This window comes from Crinia signifera, chromosome 2, assembly GCF_055691185.1.
Source record: "Crinia signifera chromosome 2, ASM5569118v1, whole genome shotgun sequence".
Taxonomy (NCBI): Eukaryota; Metazoa; Chordata; class Amphibia; order Anura; family Myobatrachidae; genus Crinia; species Crinia signifera.
In genome coordinates, this window is record NC_139218.1 from 401984489 (window position 1) to 402002873 (window position 18385).

At 48.3% G+C, this 18385-nt stretch overlaps 1 protein-coding gene and 1 non-coding gene across 2 annotated transcripts in view; both read right to left on the minus strand.

Annotated features, from left to right (window-relative positions):
• Nucleotides 1-1131: 1131 nt before the first annotated feature.
• The window catches only part of FHIP1B (FHF complex subunit HOOK interacting protein 1B), a 116360-nt gene continuing 99106 nt past the window's right edge, over nt 1132-18385 (minus strand). Inside the window, exon 13 of the mRNA XM_083170609.1 lies at nt 1132-6744. Coding sequence (XP_083026735.1) covers nt 6449-6744 — 296 coding nt within the window. The 3' untranslated portion in view covers nt 1132-6448. The remainder of the gene's footprint in view (nt 6745-18385) is intronic.
• LOC146060796 (5S ribosomal RNA) lies at nt 12548-12666 on the minus strand. The gene has a single exon (XR_014470483.1). It is a non-coding gene; the product is annotated as a 5S ribosomal RNA (ribosomal RNA).

Genomic DNA, 18385 nt, shown 5'->3' on the forward strand with positions numbered 1-18385 from the left:
CTCAGGTTGTCTGCTGGACCCAGTGAGCTCTGCTGCTATTGCTGCCTCTGCTTGTCTGCTGGACCCAGTGAGCTCAGCTGCTATCACCGCCTCGGCTTGTCTGCTGGATCCAGTGAGCTCTGCTGCTGAGCCGCCTCTGCTTGGTTGCTGGACCCAGTCAGCTCAGCTTTTTGCTGTTGCCGCCTCTGATCGGCCGCTGCCTCTGCTTTGCTGCTCATCATGAGCCAATGCAAGCCTTCTCCATTCCTTTTCTTCTGTAACAGGTTGGTCTTCATTCCATTTGCCCGTGGAATGATGTTCCTGAGCTGTGCTGGATTTTTTTTTTTTTTCACAAATCTTTCTCTGTACCGTGGAAAAGATCCTGTGATCATCCACCACTACGGTCATCCGCCGATGTCCAGGCCTTCTCATTTTCAGCTCCCCAGTGCATTCTCATTTTCTCAGAATGTACTAAGCCAGTGGTTCCCAAACTTTTTTAATCACGGCGCCCTATAGTATCAGAAAGTTTTCCGTGGCACCCCTAGACCAAAAGTTTTTTATTGAGTACTTTAGATTTTTTTTTCATTAAATAAATTGTGTTTATATGTCATCCTTAGTTTCAGTTATGTGGTTATGTACATGATTCGCTTCTGTTTGTCCAAATACTTTATGACTGGAAGCCATAAGCACTGGTTTTGCCTATTACATTGACAATAAATAATTTAATTGGGCCTGGATCACAAACCCATGGCACCCCTGCCAGTGCTCCGCGGCACGCCAGGATGCCACGGCACACAGTTTGGGAACCACTGTACTAAGCTGTTGATTTCTTCATTCCTAAGGTTCCCTTTAATTCCAAAACCCTTCCTCCAAATCAGTTGTTAATTAGCCTCAAATTCAAGATGGCATCTGGAACTTTAAACCCATAATCATTATACAACTGAAACTTAAATATGTTTTAGTAAAACACTATAAAATTAAGTCCTAATATATTAGGACACTGACCTAACAATAGAATACAAGATGATGAGAGTAGATGGGCAGAGAGTGTTCCTGGCTGGTGAGGATCTCGCTGGAGATACACCGATGATGGGGCAGGTCAGATGTCTCCACTGAAGACACACAGGAACAAAAATAAGGAGCCACAGCCAATTTCATTGACACATTTTATTAGCTGTCAGGGTCCTCACGATGATTTGGCAGCGAGGCGGCATGACAAATATACACGGGACACCACATCGGTCTCAGGCCTATCTTCTATTACTACACAGTATTGTCTCATAATAGCACACATTGTGCACAATGAAGATATGCCCCCCTGTCATTGGGTGGTAGGAGCGTGGTGGTCACCGCCAATCAATGTGGGAGGAGTCTCCGGATTGTGTCTACACAGACTGACATGATAATAAATTCCCTTTTTTTTTTAACAATCACAGTAAAAATAATTAAAATCAACAGGCGTGCAAAAATCGGAATCGGAGGTCCAAAACGGCTGCGGCGCCGGCAGCCCTGACGCACGGCACGTAGTCCGATTGGCAGATTTATCACACAAGAAAGCAGCTTTCGGTGTCAGACCGCACTCATTACTCTATTTGGCAACACAAGAAATACAAAAATGACAGATGTGCAAAACGGTGCAAGGGGTCCGGGCGTGCCGTGGACCCCCAGACTCGGTAAGATCATATACATGACACAGATTCAAACATTCAGCAAAAACCTAAATCTTCAACTAAATACAAAATAAAACTGCATCAATCACCCCTAAAGCTGAGAGTTCCTGGGGCAGATGCTGTAGTGGGCACTCAGGTGTGCGGGACAGGGAGACGGACCTGCTGAAATGGCATTGGTACAATATCCGTCCGGCACAGGGTCATGCGCAGATTATGGCTTTCACACACACATCAGTTATAAAATAATAAAAACAACATGAATAAAACAGGAAACCGCTGAAATGGCAAATCGTACAAACATCGTTACTCATCACAGATTGTAGGTAGCAGAGTGGGTGGTCGCCACCATGAACCGAGTCCTCATCCCCCATCACTGACCTAGGACCGTCTCTGGGATTCCCACAGCTGGGTACACATTAGCAATATCGTGTAGTGTGTATGTATGATGTGGGTTATTCACACCTGACTGCTGCTTTGCAAAATCGCAAGTCTATCGATAGACTGCGTATGGAACACAGCGCGCATGCACAGGGTCACACAGCGGCAAAAATGAGCAATTCATCTTATTCACAATCACCTCACAACTTGACTGAGAGGAAGCCGCAGTTTGACAGACGGACGTTACTGGGAGTGTCAGAAAGACCGCAGTCATGCCCAGGGAGGGTCCGGGACGCCAGCGCCAGCCTCAATCAGATGGATTCTGTCGCACTATGAATGGATATGCAGATGACCGCAAATTAGCGATCCATTCACAAGTCACTGGCCGACCTGCGCAGGGCGGGATTACACTGTTTGGGTGGCGACTATCTGATCTCAAAGCCCGATGCGCACTCCTGTGCGTTCCTAGCGCCTCCCTATGTCTGTACATGCTGTAAAATCCTGACTATATCGCTACCGACAGCTATACTCCTGGGTGTGACCGTCACTGTGACACCATCTAGTGTGTGCGCACTATATCGTTACCGACAGCTATACTCCTGGGTGTGACCGTCACTGTGACACCATCTAGTGTGTGCGCACTATATCGTTACCGACAGCTATACTCCTGGGTGTGACCGTCACTGTGACACCATCTAGTGTGCGCACTATATCGTTACCGACAGCTATACTCCTGGGTGTGGCCGTCACTGTGACACCGTCTAGTGTGCGCACTATATCGTTACCGACAGCTATACTCCTGGGTGTGGCCGTCACTGTGACACCATCTAGTGTGTGCGCACTATATCGTTACCGACAGCTATACTCCTGGGTGTGACCGTCACTGTGACACCATCTAGTGCGTGCGCACTATATCGTTACCGACAGTTATACTCCTGGGTGTGGCCGCTGACCGATATAGCCGTGACACCGTCTAGTGTGTGCAATATCGTTACCGACAGCTATACTCCTGGGTGTGACCGTCACTGTGACACCATCTAGTGCGTGCGCACTATATCGTTACCGACAGTTATACTCCTGGGTGTGGCCGCTGACCGATATAGCCGTGACATAGTCTAGTGTGTGCAACATCGTTACCGACAGCTATACTCCTGGGTGTGGCCGCTGACCGATATAGCCGTGACACCGTCTAGTGTGTGCAATATCGTTACCGACAGCTATACTCCTGGGTGTGGCCGCTGACCGATATAGCCGTGACACCGTCTAGTGTGTGCAATATCGCTACCGACAGCTATACTCCTGGGTGTGGCCGCTGACTGATATAGCAGTGACATAGTCTAGTGTGTGCAACATCGTTACCGACAGCTATACTCCTGGGTGTGGCCGCTGACCGATATAGCCGTGACATAGTCTAGTGTGTGCAACATCGTTACCGACAGCTATACTCCTGGGTGTGGCCGCTGACCGATATAGCCGTGACATAGTCTAGTATGTGCAACATCGTTACCGACAGCTATACTCCTGGGTGTGGCCGCTGACTGATATAGCCGTGACATAGTCTAGTGTGTGCAACATCGTTACCGACAGCTATACTCCTGGGTGTGGCCGCTGACCGATATAGCCGTGACATAGTCTAGTATGTGCAACATCGTTACCGACAGCTATACTCCTGGGTGTGACCGTCGCTGTGACACCATCTAGTGTGTGCAATATCGCTACCGACAGCTATACTCCTGGGTGTGGCCGCTGACCGATATAGCCGTGACATAGTCTAGTGTGTGCAACATCGTTACCGACAGCTATACTCCTGGGTGTGGCCGCTGACCGATATAGCCGTGACATAGTCTAGTATGTGCAACATCGTTACCGACAGCTATACTCCTGGGTGTGGCCGCTGACCGATATAGCCGTGACACCGTCTAGTGTGTGCAATATCACTACCGACAGCTATACTCCTGGGTGTGGCCGTCGCCGTGACGCAGTCTAGTGTGTGCGCACTATATCATTGTCACTGAGTTCCATAGTGGACATGGATTCAGTACGGAATCCCGGCGGTCAAAATCCTGACAGGGGGGGGGGGGGGACACGTGGATCGCCCCCCTTGCGGGCTTGCTGCGCTCGCCACGCAGCGGGCCCGGTGCCTCACTATGCTCGGCACGCTAATTTATTCTCCCTCTATGGGAGACACCCACGGAGGGAGAAAGTTTCGGGATTGCGGTGGTCGGGATTTTGACCGCCGGAAAATTGACCGCATCCCGCGGACAGAGACGTCTAATGTGTACCCAGCTATACCGAGACTGAAGATAAAGGCCATATTGTCCTGCAGATCTCCAGCTGTTGTGGAACTACAAGTCCCAGCATTTTCTGTCACAGTTTTGCTATAAGAGAATGCTAAAACCGTGACCGGGCATGCTGGGATATGTAGTTTTATAACAGCTGGAGACACACACGTTGGCCAGGCCTGGGGTTTCTCATTCATGATATTTAGCTTTATAAAAAATTTTAAAAATCAAATTTTTAACTTTTAACGTAAGTCCCCTCTTCGCCTCCTCACTCAGTATACAGATACGTATGACTACATGGTACACAGGGATACAGAGCAGTACGGCTGCATGGTGTACAGCAGGGCTGGGCAACACCGGCCCTCTAGATGTTAATGAACTACACCTCCCAGGATGCCTTGCATCAGTTTCAGCATGGCCACATAGCAAAACTAATGCAAAGCATCCTGGGATGTGTAGTTCATTAACATCTGGAGGGCCGGTGTTGCCCAGCCCTGGTGTACAGGGATCCCTCCGCCATGGTTACTATACAGTATAAAAAGTCCCCACTCTGTATACAGAGCACTATGACTGCAGGGTGTACAGGGATCCCTCCGCCATGGTTATTATACAGTATAATGTACAGATCAGTATGGCTGCATGGTGTACAGGGATCCATCCGCCATGGTTACTATACAGTATAATGTACAGGGCGGTATGGCTGCATGGTGTACAGGGATCTCTTCACCATGGTTACTATACAGTATAATAAGCCCCCACTTCGTGTACAGGGATCCCTCCACCATGGTAATAATGCAGTGCCGTACAGATGCAATAGAGAATCACTTATACAGCTATATATCCCTCTCCCTCAGAACAGTGTATACAATATGTGTAATATAACTATATTAGGTCTCCCAGACCCTAACCATGGCTTTTTACATTTCTAGCTGATATCCAGGGACTGGAACTAATTTCTCACCTGAATGACGATGGTGGGAACATTTCCAATGTCAGAACAACACGAGGTGGATAATATGCTACACCCTCACTATCACACACAGCGCTCCACAAAACGCAACTAATTCGCGTTTATCTGAAAATGGACCGGACACCTAGAAATGGAAGCGTCATGTGACCGCCAGGGCTAGTTCCCAGTGCAGTGACAGGCCACACCCTCAGGGCTATTTGCCGTGTCCGCACAGGTGACAAGAGTCAGCTACAGGCCCCTCCTCTCACACATCAGTGTGCCCGAACCTCTGCTGCTTGTCCAGTAGAGGGCAGTGCCCATAGTTTGGCATCACACAGATCTCCCAGCATAGGCGTACTAGGGATACACACAGAGATACAAGACACAGGACTACTGTAAATCATCTAGGAGCACATGGGCTGATTCTAGAAGGCTGACACTGTAGGACACAGGCTTCGCTAGAGTTCCAGACATCAGGACTCTCTAAATTACACTCAAATAGAAACAAGCAACCAAAACGGATGTTGGCCGCTGGGACTATAGATGGCGCAACCCCCCCCCCCCCCCCGAAGGCTATAGACGGCGCGGACCCCCGCAGGGCAGTGGTGATGGCTCTGACCAGTCTGCCACTGACCCATGGGATTAAAAAAAAAAAAACATCTCCCAGAATTCCAGCCGGCAGAGCAGTGATATATGTACACAACGCCTGGATGAAGTCTACGGTGCAGTATATGCGTGAGTGTATATATATAAATATATATGTATATACACACACATGTACAAACAGATATATACAGACACAGGCACGGATCTGTCCTGAATTAAAAGAGCACACCGTCACTTAAATAAGTTAAAAACTGATGAAATGCTGCATGGTCATGGGTGTTGGAAATGGGGGTGCACAGAGTGAGAGCCCCAAGGCTGGTGCCTACATACATAGTGTAGAGCACCGCCAACCAACGTTCCCCTAATGGGTGATGTTCGGGGTTTGCTATCCTCATTGATGTCTACGGGACAGCGGAGGTCAGGAAAACACAGCTGGTCAAACGCCAACCGGCCGGTGCTCTTTCCACTTCCTGAAGACAGGTCATTGAGTTCCATAGCGTGAAGGCCTTTGTGGTCCTCAGAAAAGAGAGGAGACATCCCGCTCCGTGACGCCGATGACCAAACAGACATGGAGGAGACTCTGCTTACTCCTCGGTATCCACCGGCAGGTAGGGGGATGCCACCGTGTGTTCCTGCGTGATGGCCGCCAGCTCTTTCATGAACTCTGTGAATATCACAGCGCAATAAACAGCGTTTTTTACCCGCAACGCCTCGTTCTGTTTGTCTGCGGAGCTCTTGAAGAGAGAAGTGCCAGAGAGCGCATGGAGGACCTGCCCATCGCGCACGTGTTGGAACGCCATCTGTGCCGCCTGCCTGGCCCGCGTAGGGCTGTTGGTGTGACGCAGAATCAGTTCTCCAATGGACGGCTTTCGGCTCTTCACTGTGGAAGACAAGTAGGAAAGGTTAATGTACAGGGCGGTATGGCTGCATGCTGTACAGGGATCCCTCCACCATGGTTACTATACAGTATAATGTACAGGGCGGTATAGCTGCAGGGTGTAGAGCGATCCCTCCACCATGGTTACTATACAGTATAATGTACAGGGCGGTATGGCTGCATGCTGTACAGGGATCCCTCCACCATGGTTATTATACAGTATAATGTACAGGGCGGTATGGCTGCATGGCGTACAGGGATCCCTCCACCATGGTTACTATACAGTATAATGTACAGGGCGGTATGGCTGCAGGGTGTACAGGGATCCCTCCACCATGGTTACTATACAGTATAATGTACAGGGCGGTATGGCTGCATGGTGTACAGGGATCCCTCCACCATGGTTACTATACAGTATAATGTACAGGGCGGTATGGCTGCATGCTGTACAGGGATCCCTCCACCATGGTTATTATACAGTATAATGTACAGGGCGGTATGGCTGCATGCTGTACAGGGACCCTCCACCATGGTAACTATACAGTATAATGTACAGGGCGGTATGGCTGCATGGCGTACAGGGATCCCTCCACCATGGTTACTATACAGTATAATGTACAGGGCGGTATGGCTGCATGGCGTACAGGGATCCCTCCACCATGGTTACTATACAGTACAATGTACAGGGTGATATGGCTGCATGGCGTACAGGGATCCCTCCACCATGGTTACTATACAGTATAATGTACAGGGCGGTATGGCTGCATGGCGTACAGGGATCCCTCCACCATGGTTACTATACAGTATAATGTACAGGGCGGTATGGCTGCATGGCGTACAGGGATCCCTCCACCATGGTTACTATACAGTATGATGTACAGGGCGGTATGGCTGCATGGCGTACAGGGATCCCTCCACCATGGTTACTATACAGTATAATGTACAGGGTGATATGGCTGCATGGCGTACAGGGATCCCTCCACCATGGTTACTATACAGTATTATGTACAGGGCGGTATGGCTGCATGCTGTACAGGGATCCCTCCACCATGGTTACTATATAGTATAATGTACAGGGCAGTATGGCTGCATGCTGTACAGGGATCCCTCCACCATGGTTACTATACAGTATAATGTACAGGGCGGTATGGCTGCATGGTGTACAGGGATCCCTCCACCATGGTTACTATACAGTATAATGTACAGGGCGGTATGGCTGCATGGCGTACAGGGATCCCTCCACCATGGTTACTATACAGTATAATGTACAGGGCGGTATGGCTGCATAGTGTACAGGGATCCCTCCACCATGGTTACTATACAGTATAATGTACAGGGTGATATGGCTGCATGGCGTACAGGGATCCCTCCACCATGGTTACTATACAGTACAATGTACAGGGCGATATGGCTGCATGGCGTACAGGGATCCCTCCACCATGGTTACTATACAGTATAATGTACAGGGCAGTATGGCTGCATGGCGTACAGGGATCCCTCCACCATGGTTACTATACAGTATAATGTACAGGGCGGTATGGCTGCATGCTGTACAGGGATCCCTCCACCATGGTTACTATACAGTATTATGTACAGGGCGGTATGGCTGCATGGCGTACAGGGATCCCTCCACCATGGTTACTATACAGTATAATGTACAGAGCGGTATGGCTGCATGGTGTACAGGGACCCCTCCACCATGGTTACTATACAGTATAATGTACAGGGCGGTATGGCTGCATGGTGTACAGGGATCCCTCCACCATGGTTACTATACAGTATAATGTACAGGGCGGTATGGCTGCATGCTGTACAGGGATCCCTCCACCATGGTTACTATACAGTATAATGTACAGGGCGGTATGGCTGCATGGTGTACAGGGACCCTCCACCCTGGTTACTATACAGTACAATGTACAGGGCGGTATGGCTGCATGGCGTACAGGGATCCCTCCACCATGGTTACTATACAGTATAATGTACAGGGCAGTATGGCTGCATGGCGTACAGGGATCCCTCCACCATGGTTACTATACAGTATAATGTACAGGGCGGTATAGCTGCAGGGTGTAGAGCGATCCCTCCACCATGGTTACTATACAGTATAATGTACAGGGCGGTATGGCTGCATGGTGTACAGGGATCCCTCCACCATGGTTACTATACAGTATAATGTACAGGGCAGTATGGCTGCATGGTGTACAAGGATCCCTCCACCATGGTTACTATACAGTATAATGTACAGGGCAGTATGGATGCATGGCGTACAGGGATCCCTCCACCATGGTTACTATACAGTATAATGTACAGGGCGGTATAGCTGCAGGGTGTACAGGGACCCCTCCACCATGGTTACTATACAGTATAATGTACAGGGCGGTATGGCTGCATGGCGTACAGGGATCCCTCCACCATGGTTACTATACAGTATAATGTACAGGGCGGTATAGCTGCAGGGTGTACAGGGACCCCTCCACCATGGTTACTATACAGTATAATGTACAGGGCGGTATGGCTGCATGGCGTACAGGGATCCCTCCACCATGGTTACTATACAGTATAATGTACAGGGCGGTATGGCTGCATGGCGTACAGGGATCCCTCCACCATGGTTACTATACAGTATAATGTACAGGGCAGTATGGCTGCATGGCGTACAGGGATCCCTCCACCATGGTTACTATACAGTATAATGTACAGGGCGGTATAGCTGCAGGGTGTACAGGGACCCCTCCACCATGGTTACTATACAGTATAATGTACAGGGCGGTATGGCTGCATGGCGTACAGGGATCCCTCCACCATGGTTACTATACAGTATAATGTACAGGGCGGTATAGCTGCAGGGTGTACAGGGACCCCTCCACCATGGTTACTATACAGTATAATGTACAGGGCGGTATGGCTGCATGGCGTACAGGGATCCCTCCACCATGGTTACTATACAGTATAATGTACAGGGCGGTATGGCTGCATGGCGTACAGGGATCCCTCCACCATGGTTACTATACAGTATAATGTACAGGGCAGTATGGCTGCAGGGTGTACAGGGATCCCTCCACCATGGTTACTATACAGTACAATGTACAGGGCGGTATGGCTGCATGGCGTACAGGGACCCTCCACCATGGTTACTATACAGTATAATGTACAGGGCAGTATGGCTGCAGGGTGTACAGGGATCCCTCCACCATGGTTACTATACAGTACAATGTACAGGGCGGTATGGCTGCATGGCGTACAGGGACCCTCCACCATGGTTACTATACAGTATAATGTACAGGGTGGTATGGCTGCATGGCGTACAGGGATCCCTCCACCCTGGTTACTATACAGTACAATGTACAGGGCGGTATGGCTGCATGGTGTACAGCGATCCCTCCACCATGGTTACTATACAGTATAATGTACAGGGTGGTATGGCTGCATGGTGTACAGGGATCCCTCCACCATGGTTACTATACAGTATAATGTAAAGGGCGGTATGGCTGCATGGTGTACAGGGATCCCTCCACCATGGTTACTATACAGTATAATGTACAGGGTGGTATGGCTGCATGGTGTACAGCGATCCCTCCACCATAGTTACTATACAGTATAATGTACAGGGCGGTATGGCTGCAGGGTGTACAGGGACCCCTCCACCATGGTTACTATACAGTATAATGTACAGGGCGGTATGGCTGCATGGCGTACAGGGATCCCTCCACCATGGTTACTATACAGTATAATGTACAGGGCGGTATGGCTGCATGGTGTACAGGGATCCCTCCACCATGGTTACTATACAGTACAATGTACAGGGCGGTATGGCTGCATGGTGTACAGGGATCCCTCCGCCATGGTTACTATACAGTATAATGTACAGGGCAGTATGGCTGCATGTCATACAGGGATCCCTCCACCATGGTTACTATACAATATAATGTACAGGGCGGTATGGCTGCATGGCGTACAGGGATCCCTCCACCCTGGTTATTATACTGAGATTTATGTCTTACCTGTTAAATCTCTTTCTTCGAGGACGTCAGGGGCCACAGGGATTACATTGGGTAGAGAGTGAGGTCACGACCTTTCCAGCACCAGAAAGGATAAAACTTCTGGACTGCCCAGAGACAGCCCTGGCTCCTCCCTCCTCTACCCCGCCTCCTAGGCTAGCTTACTTTCAGTTTTTCCCAAAGCCAGGCAGGAGACAAGATAGAAGGAAGAGAAACCCATACAGTAACACATTCAACCAATATATGTGTGTGTGGTTGCTCAACAGAGGAACCATAACTGTGACATGTATAAGTACCTCAATAAAGGAACTTTTAACTAAGTTCACTCAACGGAGGAACTATGAACTTCAATACCATGAAGCAGGCACGGCAGGGAGGGATCCCTGTGGCCCCTGACGTCCTCGAAGAAAGAGATTTAACAGGTAAGACATAAATCTCAGTTTCTTCTGCGGCAGACGTCAGGGGCCAGAGGGATTACATTGGGATGTCCTAAAGCAGCCACCTAAGGGTGGGGACGCGCCTGTGCCGCGGCCAGTATATTCTGGACGAATGCCGAGTTCTGAGAGGCAAACATAACAAACGCAAAAAAGCGTAAGAAATCGTTGGCAGACGACCAAGTTGCCGCCTTGCCAAGTTGCTCTGCCGTTGCACCACCTGTAAAAGCCCGAAACACACCCACAGATGTAGTGGAATGAGCCCGTACCCCTGCAAGAACGGAGAGTGAGGTGAACAAGGAATCCTGCTTGATAAACGACCGCAGATATCAGCTGGCAATAGTCTGCATGGTAGCAGACCAGCCCCTCTTATGAATTCTCTAGTGGATAAAGAGAGAGTCAGATGGCCAAAGTATTACAGCGTGATGTACATAGTCGTGCAAAGCACAGACCATCTCCAGTTGATTGCTGCCCAGGAGAGAGCGCCGGCCTACAAAGGGCAGGGATCACTATCTCCTGGATGACTTGAAATTCAGGAACCACCTTGTGAGGTGTAAAGTAACGTTTCAAAGAATCCGTTCTATGAGAATGAAAGACTATGAAAGGCGATTGACCTAACAGAGCCTACCGGGCAGACACCCAGCAGCAACGGTCAACAGGAAAACCGTTGTCCCAGTTAGCCTGTAAAGAGCCCTAAAGGGCCCAAAGAATCAGAGAAAGATTTTATCAAACCACCATGTTTGTAACAACCAGAGGTTGGATCTGCAGGACCCCCTGCAAGAATGAGCGGAGATCATACCACAGAGCTCATAGGCTGTGGAATACAAAGGAGAGAGCTGAGCCCTGTTGCTTTAAAGAAACAGGCGGAGGCCAGCCCCCACTACTTCTACCGAAAGGACAAAACCCTAGACAAACGGTAAATTCTGGGATTGAATTCAATCCCGTGGCTTTTAATTAGGTTGTCTTAACAGCCCTGTGAGCAGTTCTGGCCCCAGAGGCAGACAGATAAGAGAGACCCCTAACAGGGTTCACAGATCCGAGAACCAGATTCTCCTGGATTAAGGTGCCCCCACCTCCACTTTTAATGTACAAATTACTTTGAGGAGGAGCAAAAATGGTGAAAAGCCTACCTCCGCACGAATAGCCACTGGACTGACATAACAGAGCGTGGACTCTGTAACCTGCAGGGTCTCGAGACCTGGACACATACAGGGTGACCTGGTAAATGTGACGCAAAGCCATCAAACCACCATTGGTCCACCCCAATGGCCTACCAACCACAGGAACACCTCCGAAGGGAGGGTCCATCTGTTGGTATAGTTTTGCCAACAAGGCCGGGATCTTGCGCTCCCATTGGAAGAAGCGGGAGGCCTAAGCCTACAGCACCTGGTATTCCCAGATGGTCTCCCATCCAAGTACTAACCAGGCCTGACCCTGCTTGGCTTCCAAGATCAGACGAGATCAGGCGTGTTCAGGGTGGTGTGGCCGTAGGCTCATAGCCGGCCCACTCAGAGTGTCACCCTAGTGGTTGATAACAAACCACCCTTTTTTGCATCACCCGACTGGACCTGCACAGGGTGACCTAGAAACCAAGGTTCTACCTTGCAGAAATCCCACAGGACTGTCTTTTTCACTTAGGTTTCAAGACAGAAGCATCTTTTCCATAATAGCATTATCCAGTCTATGTCTTAAGATGTACTGTTGCGTGTATAAAACACGGATTTACCAAAAGGATCAGTTTTGGTTATAATGTATGTGTATGTAGATACATTAGAAAACAAACAAACAGGAAACTATATCGAACCGCTGTTTGAATGTAAGAAGCGAGAATGCTGACCTAGCACCGCTATATATATCCACTAATATATATATATACATATATATATATATATATATACATACACATATATATATATATATTGTGTATGTACATATATATACACACACATGTACACACACAAATGCCTACAAACATAAACATATGCATTCATGTACCCCTATACAATAGGTCGTACAGATTAAGAGGCAACATATTGGTATATAGCATATGGTGGCGCTGAAATGAACAAGGCCGTCAACATTGGCAACCAGTAAAACTTCTACCAAAGTGAGATTGCGTCCCTGAAGGGATGCATAGTCAAGGCCATATTAGCTTTTAATTATAAAAGCTACAGCCAGTGTTACTCCGCTAACATAACTTAAAGGAGAACCATAAGAAATGACAAACCGAATTGTTTGTGGGAGAAAACGGGAGCACCCGGAGTAATCCCACGCAATTACGTGGAGAATATACATAAACTCCACCCAGTTAGGGTAATGGCGTTGTTTGAATGGAACCCATGTTATCTACAACAGCTGGTGTTCCCATGTGATCTCAAATGAGATTGGGCATATCCAGTGTGGTATGAATATAGATTGACATCAGTGCCGTGAGGTAGTAATGTTAACCATTACACAGTTCGTACTGCACCTCCACAGCTGCATCTCCCAAAAATGCTACCCCGCTGGGGTGCAAGGCTACTAGAGGCCTGGAGGAATACTAAGTCAAATTATCTCAAATGTGCGATCTGCATGTTAGATGCATGTGATCCTAACGTAAATCAGACTACATAGTCAGATCCCACACTGGATTGTATTGTGCGTACACACCACAACCAGCTCTGTATGTGACAGTGCAATGTTCCAACTTCCAATGACCAGGAATACCAAAGGTTATCCTGTGGAGAAATTACATCTCAGAGTCCACCGTTGGTGACGTTTACCATAGTGCCCTGTCAGAACATGAAATAACCCCTGTATTGTGGGGACTGAATCCTTATAGCCGTGCGCCTTGTCTACTTAAGAGACGGGAGCGTTGCTGATTGAGCTATTGCTCTATTAGGGTAAAACAGGCCTGGACTATGTTCCGACAGGGTTTAAAAGTTAGCAGAGGTGTCTTACACCAAGTGTCTGGACCAGAACTGTAATGGCTGCACACACTGTGATTTCTAATTGACTTGCTATGGATAACTTTGCTAACTCATGAGTTAGTAACATACAAGTCATGCTACCTGCATTAGACATTGCTGCCCTTGCCTTTGATTAATGGAGTGACCTCTGTGTCACTCTGATAGCAGGGTATAAGACTTCCTGCTGTCCTCTGTATGTGACAGTGCAATGTTACCCTCAGTATCTGTGCATTAGAGTAAGGCAGTGACCTCTGTGTCACTCTGATAGCAGGGTATAAGACTTCCTGCTGTCCTCTGTATGTGACAGTACAATGTTACCCTCAGTATCTGTGCATTAGAGTAAGGCAGTGACCTCTGTGTCACTCTGATAGCAGGGTATAAGACTTCCTGCTGTCCTCTGTATGTGACAGTGCAATGTTACCCTCAGTATCTGTGCATTAGAGTAAGGCAGTGACCTCTGTGTCACTCTGATAGCAGGGTATAAGACTTCCTGCTGTCCTCTGTATGTGACAGTGCAATGTTACCCTCAGTATCTGTGCATTAGAGTAAGGCAGTGACCTCTGTGTCACCCTGATAGCAGGGTATAAGACTTCCTGCTGTCCTCTGTATGTGACAGTGCAATGTTACCCTCAGTATCTGTGCATTAGAGTAAGGCAGTGACCTCTGTGTCACCCTGATAGCAGGGTATAAGACTTCCTGCTGTCCTCTGTATGTGACAGTGCAATGTTACCCTCAGTATCTGTGCATTAGAGTAAGGCAGTGACCTCTGTGTCACTCTGATAGCAGGGTATAAGACTTCCTGCTGTCCTCTGTATGTGACAGTGCAATGTTACCCTCAGTATCTGTGCATTAGAGTAAGGCAGTGACCTCTGTGTCACCCTGATAGCAGGGTATAAGACTTCCTGCTGTCCTCTGTATGTGACAGTGCAATGTTACCCTCAGTATCTGTGCATTAGAGTAAGGCAGTGACCTCTGTGTCACCCTGATAGCAGGGTATAAGACTTCCTGCTGTCCTCTGTATGTGACAGTGCAATGTTACCCTAAGTATCTGTGCATTAGAGTAAGGCAGTGACCTCTGTGTCACTCTGATAGCAGGGTATAAGACTTCCTGCTGTCCTCTGTATGTGACAGTGCAATGTTACCCTCAGTATCTGTGCATTAGAGTAAGGCAGTGACCTCTGTGTCACCCTGATAGCAGGGTATAAGACTTCCTGCTGTCCTCTGTATGTGACAGTGCAATGTTACCCTCAGTATCTGTGCATTAGAGTAAGGCAGTGACCTCTGTGTCACCCTGATAGCAGGGTATAAGGCTTCCTGCTGTCCTCTGTATGTGACAGTGCAATGTTACCCTCAGTATCTGTGCATTAGAGTAAGGCAGTGACCTCTGTGTCACCCTGATAGCAGGGTATAAGACTTCCTGCTGTCCTCTGTATGTGACAGTGCAATGTTACCCTCAGTATCTGTGCATTAGAGTAAGGCAGTGACCTCTGTGTCACTCTGATAGCAGGGTATAAGACTTCCTGCTGTCCTCTGTATGTGACAGTGCAATGTTACCCTCAGTATCTGTGCATTAGAGTAAGGCAGTGACCTCTGTGTCACTCTGATAGCAGGGTATAAGACTTCCTGCTGTCCTCTGTATGTGACAGTGCAATGTTACCCTCAGTATCTGTGCATTAGAGTAAGGCAGTGACCTCTGTGTCACCCTGATAGCAGGGTATAAGGCTTCCTGCTGTCCTCTGTATGTGACAGTGCAATGTTACCCTCAGTATCTGTGCATTAGAGTAAGGCAGTGACCTCTGTGTCACCCTGATAGCAGGGTATAAGACTTCCTGCTGTCCTCTGTATGTGACAGTGCAATGTTACCCTCAGTATCTGTGCATTAGAGTAAGGCAGTGACCTCTGTGTCACTCTGATAGCAGGGTATAAGACTTCCTGCTGTCCTCTGTATGTGACAGTGCAATGTTACCCTCAGTATCTGTGCATTAGAGTAAGGCAGTGACCTCTGTGTCACCCTGATAGCAGGGTATAAGACTTCCTGCTGTCCTCTGTATGTGACAGTGCAATGTTACCCTCAGTATCTGTGCATTAGAGTAAGGCAGTGACCTCTGTGTCACTCTGATAGCAGGGTATAAGACTTCCTGCTGTCCTCTGTATGTGACAGTACAATGTTACCCTCAGTATCTGTGCATTAGAGTAAGGCAGTGACCTCTGTGTCACTCTGATAGCAGGGTATAAGACTTCCTGCTGTCCTCTGTATGTGACAGTGCAATGTTACCCTCAGTATCTGTGCATTAGAGTAAGGCAGTGACCTCTGTGTCACCCTGATAGCAGGGTATAAGACTTCCTGCTGTCCTCTGTATGTGACAGTGCAATGTTACCCTCAGTATCTGTGCATTAGAGTAAGGCAGTGACCTCTGTGTCACTCTGATAGCAGGGTATAAGACTTCCTGCTGTCCTCTGTATGTGACAGTGCAATGTTACCCTCAGTATCTGTGCATTAGAGTAAGGCAGTGACCTCTGTGTCACCCTGATAGCAGGGTATAAGACTTCCTGCTGTCCTCTGTATGTGACAGTGCAATGTTACCCTCAGTATCTGTGCATTAGAGTAAGGCAGTGACCTCTGTGTCACTCTGATAGCAGGGTATAAGACTTCCTGCTGTCCTCTGTATGTGACAGTGCAATGTTACCCTCAGTATCTGTGCATTAGAGTAAGGCAGTGACCTCTGTGTCACCCTGATAGCAGGGTATAAGACTTCCTGCTGTCCTCTGTATGTGACAGTGCAATGTTACCCTCAGTATCTGTGCATTAGAGTAAGGCAGTGACCTCTGTGTCACTCTGATAGCAGGGTATAAGACTTCCTGCTGTCCTCTGTATGTGACAGTGCAATGTTACCCTCAGTATCTGTGCATTAGAGTAAGGCAGTGACCTCTGTGTCACCCTGATAGCAGGGTATAAGACTTCCTGCTGTCCTCTGTATGTGACAGTGCAATGTTACCCTCAGTATCTGTGCATTAGAGTAAGGCAGTGACCTCTGTGTCACTCTGATAGCAGGGTATAAGACTTCCTGCTGTCCTCTGTATGTGACAGTGCAATGTTACCCTCAGTATCTGTGCATTAGAGTAAGGCAGTGACCTCTGTGTCACCCTGATAGCAGGGTATAAGACTTCCTGCTGTCCTCTGTATGTGACAGTGCAATGTTACCCTCAGTATCTGTGCATTAGAGTAAGGCAGTGACCTCTGTGTCACTCTGATAGCAGGGTATAAGACTTCCTGCTGTCCTCTGTATGTGACAGTGCAATGTTACCCTCAGTATCTGTGCATTAGAGTAAGGCAGTGACCTCTGTGTCACCCTGATAGCAGGGTATAAGACTTCCTGCTGTCCTCTGTATGTGACAGTGCAATGTTACCCTCAGTATCTGTGCATTAGAGAGTAAGGCAGTGACCTCTGTGTCACCCTGATAGCAGGGTATAAGACTTCCTGCTGTCCTCTGTATGTGACAGTGCAATGTTACCCTCAGTATCTGTGCATTAGAGTAAGGCAGTGACCTCTGTGTCACTCTGATAGCAGGGTATAAGACTTCCTGCTGTCCTCTGTATGTGACAGTGCAATGTTACCCTCAGTATCTGTGCATTAGAGTAAGGCAGTGACCTCTGTGTCACTCTGATAGCAGGGTATAAGACTTCCTGCTGTCCTCTGTATGTGACAGTGCAATGTTACCCTCAGTATCTGTGCATTAGAGAGTAAGGCAGTGACCTCTGTGTCACCCTGATAGCAGGGTATAAGACTTCCTGCTGTCCTCTGTATGTGACAGTGCAATGTTACCCTCAGTATCTGTGCATTAGAGTAAGGCAGTGACCTCTGTGTCACCCTGATAGCAGGGTATAAGACTTCCTGCTGTCCTCTGTATGTGACAGTGCAATGTTACCCTCAGTATCTGTGCATTAGAGTAAGGCAGTGACCTCTGTGTCACTCTGATAGCAGGGTATAAGACTTCCTGCTGTCCTCTGTATGTGACAGTGCAATGTTACCCTCAGTATCTGTGCATTAGAGTAAGGCAGTGACCTCTGTGTCACCCTGATAGCAGGGTATAAGACTTCCTGCTGTCCTCTGTATGTGACAGTGCAATGTTACCCTCAGTATCTGTGCATTAGAGTAAGGCAGTGACCTCTGTGTCACTCTGATAGCAGGGTATAAGACTTCCTGCTGTCCTCTGTATGTGACAGTGCAATGTTACCCTCAGTATCTGTGCATTAGAGTAAGGC